The 2848-nt window shown below is 48.1% G+C and overlaps 1 protein-coding gene across 1 annotated transcript in view; it reads right to left on the minus strand.

Moving 5' to 3' along the window:
• Positions 1-838: 838 nt before the first annotated feature.
• The window catches only part of FAM83C (family with sequence similarity 83, member C), a 26476-nt gene continuing 24466 nt past the window's right edge, over positions 839-2848 (minus strand). The window contains exon 4 of the mRNA XM_009584721.1: positions 839-1781. Within this exon, the coding sequence (XP_009583016.1) occupies positions 839-1781 (943 nt within the window). The remainder of the gene's footprint in view (positions 1782-2848) is intronic.

A 2848-nucleotide genomic window follows, 5' to 3' on the forward strand; every position in this document is an offset into this window, starting at 1 on the left:
GACACCACCCATGTGGTGATCCTCCCATGTGGTGATCCCACCCACGTGGTGATCCCACCCATGTGCAGACACCACCCATGTGGTGATCCTCCCATGTGGTGATCCTCCCATGTGGTGATCCCACCCATGTGCAGACACCACCCATGTGGTGATGCTCCCATGTGGTGATCCCACCCATGTGCAGACACCACCCACGTGGTGATCCCACCCATGTGGTGATCCCACCCATGTGCAGACACCACTCACGTGCCAACGTCAACCGTGTGCAGATGCCAACCATCTGTCCAGACGTGCCACCCGTACCCTCCTGGCACAGCTCAGCACAGAGGGGCCCTGGCCGGGCTCGGGGTGCTCACCTCCCCACGAGGGACCCAACACAGCTCTTCCCAGCAGAATAGCTCCTTTATTTTTAACAATGTTACGCTGCCTTTGACCATTTCATTTGCAGCACATGGATACAGGGGGAGGAATCGCTCAGTACAAAGAGAACCTGGGTTCACCCTGAAGACCTCAGTGGCCCAACAGTTTACAGCTGTAACAGGTTTTGCTGTAAGTTTGGGGGGAATTGGTTCTTTCCCAAATGGGTAAAAAGAATGTAGAAGTGTGGATTATGTTTATTTTCCATCTCCTGCCATGATCTTGTAATTGAAAATTTGAACTGTACTTGCTAATCTCATATGAATCAGTCATCTGCATATATTAGAAACAGCACAGACACCTTTTAATAGGAGTAAGACTAATGTGCCACCCGTATTTTGATTTCAAGCCCCAGATATGATGATTGGTGGGGAAAAGCAACCACTTGAAAGTAAGACCAAAGGACACCTCGAGGCCCAGATCAGAGTTCGAACCGACTGTGTATATGTTTAGATTTTAACTTGTTGTACTTGGTGATCAGATCCAGCTTACTGTGCCCGAGAGTCATTCTCTTCTCAGCCCCATACGCGCTGTTCTTTTCCATCAGCATGTCCTCAGTGAGTTTATCATAGCAAGGAACTACAGGCTTTTTATCTCGTTTTAGCTGGTTGTATGGGGATAGCAGGTCCAATTTTCCTTGTCCGGGACTCTCTCTTTTTTCCATCCCATAACAAGTGCTGTCATTTTCTGCTGTCAGTTCCCTGGAGGTAGCAGCAGGCCCTTTCTGCTTCATGCTTGTCCCGTTGCTACTGGCACCTTCCGAAAGGGTCTGCAGCATCTGCTCCTGTCTTAGTGGGGAGCAGTGGCTGCTGTTAGCATTACTGTCCCCTTGATAACCAGGTTTATTGGAGCTCAGGGCAGGGGAAGGCTCCAGCTGCAAGAATGTCCTTGCTGTCATGAGATTTGATTTGTGATACAAGGCTGGGGTGGATTTATTTGGAGGACTGTTTGGTGAGTCTGGTGGTTCTCCCTGCTGCTTAGGGCAAGTGGGCTTCAGAGATGTGTCTTCCTTCCCCTTCTTATTACCAGAATCAGAGCTTGAATCTTGCTTTTCCTGGTGTACATTGCAGCTGGAGTTTTTCAGAAAGGGAGACATTTTTATGCTTCTGATGCTTACATTGGAAAGGCTGCTGGAGGGGCTCAAGGTTTCAGCATCATTCACCTGTGTGGGTTTTAAAAGAGAGTTGGCAACTTTTGAGATATTCTGAGAAGAGGGGCATGTTCCAGGATCTGGCACACAGAAGCTGGTCACTGCTCTGGACTCTGCATACAAGTATCGGAATTCCTTGTCAAACTCTGCAACAATTTGACCACGGAAGTGGGTCACCAGGCTGGTGTGGACTTGGCTGCAAAGCCAGGTGAAACTGCGAAAAAAAGAAAAAAAAGCACATGTAACTTTAGTTCACAGAGTGCCAAGATACCTAGCATTAATTTTAACATTCGAGTGATGTATTGCTACCCAATTTATGTCATTAAAACTTTCTCTGAAATGTTCAAGTCTGAGATTACTTGTAGAGATGAATGTACTCACTACATAATTACAAAAGAACCACCCTAAACTGATCATTTAATTTCAGCTCGGTGATGTAATGAACTGTATGAAAATATAAACAATGAACAAGAAATATCAGCCGGTTTTCCTTAGCCTTAAGAAGGATGTAGAGCAACAACTGGTCCCTGCCTAAAAAGCACAACAGCATGTTTCAGGCCTTTTCTTCTCCAGCTTCCTCTTCCCAGCGCTCTGCCAGTAAGCAAGGAACCATCGTTTCCCGTTCCCCATCCCGTCCCTGTGTTGAAGAGTACCAGCTAACAGTTGGTGGGCAGGCTTGTCAGTCCACGCAGGGGGGTACTGTGGTGTCCATGGTTTGAATCAAGCCGGCAGTGGCAAGGAGAGCTCCAACTGTCTGGAGATGGTGTGGCTATGGGACAACGAGATACGAAGCACAGGGCACTGAAGGGCTCTTTCTCCCCAACTTGTATTGCAGACTTTCTAGCTCAGCATTTGGCTAGCACAGTACACTGCAACCATACCTTCCACAGAGGGCGAGGAGACTGGGGGGATATCGAGGCATGCCTGGTCTCCTGCTCTCTTCCCTTGCCTTGGCAGGAGCTACATTCTCACGTCTTTAACATCTGCAACATGTAATGGAGTTGAAGGAGCCGCTTAGGCAGGCAGGAGGGTGAGGAATGGAGATCTTGGGCACTGCCTTCAGGAACAGAGGTCTCCAGAGCCCCAAAGGAACACCTATGGACAGGAAGGCTGATGGTGTTTTCCATAAGTATTGCTGTGAGATTCCCCAGACTCTTTCCATCTTCTCCTTGCCGTCCAGTTAAGAGATGCATGGTGTTAGAAGTTCACGAGTCCTTTGTTCAGCCAAGGACTTTGCTTTGTACCAAAACTGTAACTTAATACTTAATTAGCTCTTCCCCC

Source organism: Fulmarus glacialis, unplaced genomic scaffold (assembly GCF_000690835.1).
Source record: "Fulmarus glacialis isolate BGI_N327 unplaced genomic scaffold, ASM69083v1 scaffold33160, whole genome shotgun sequence".
Taxonomy (NCBI): domain Eukaryota; kingdom Metazoa; phylum Chordata; class Aves; order Procellariiformes; family Procellariidae; genus Fulmarus; species Fulmarus glacialis.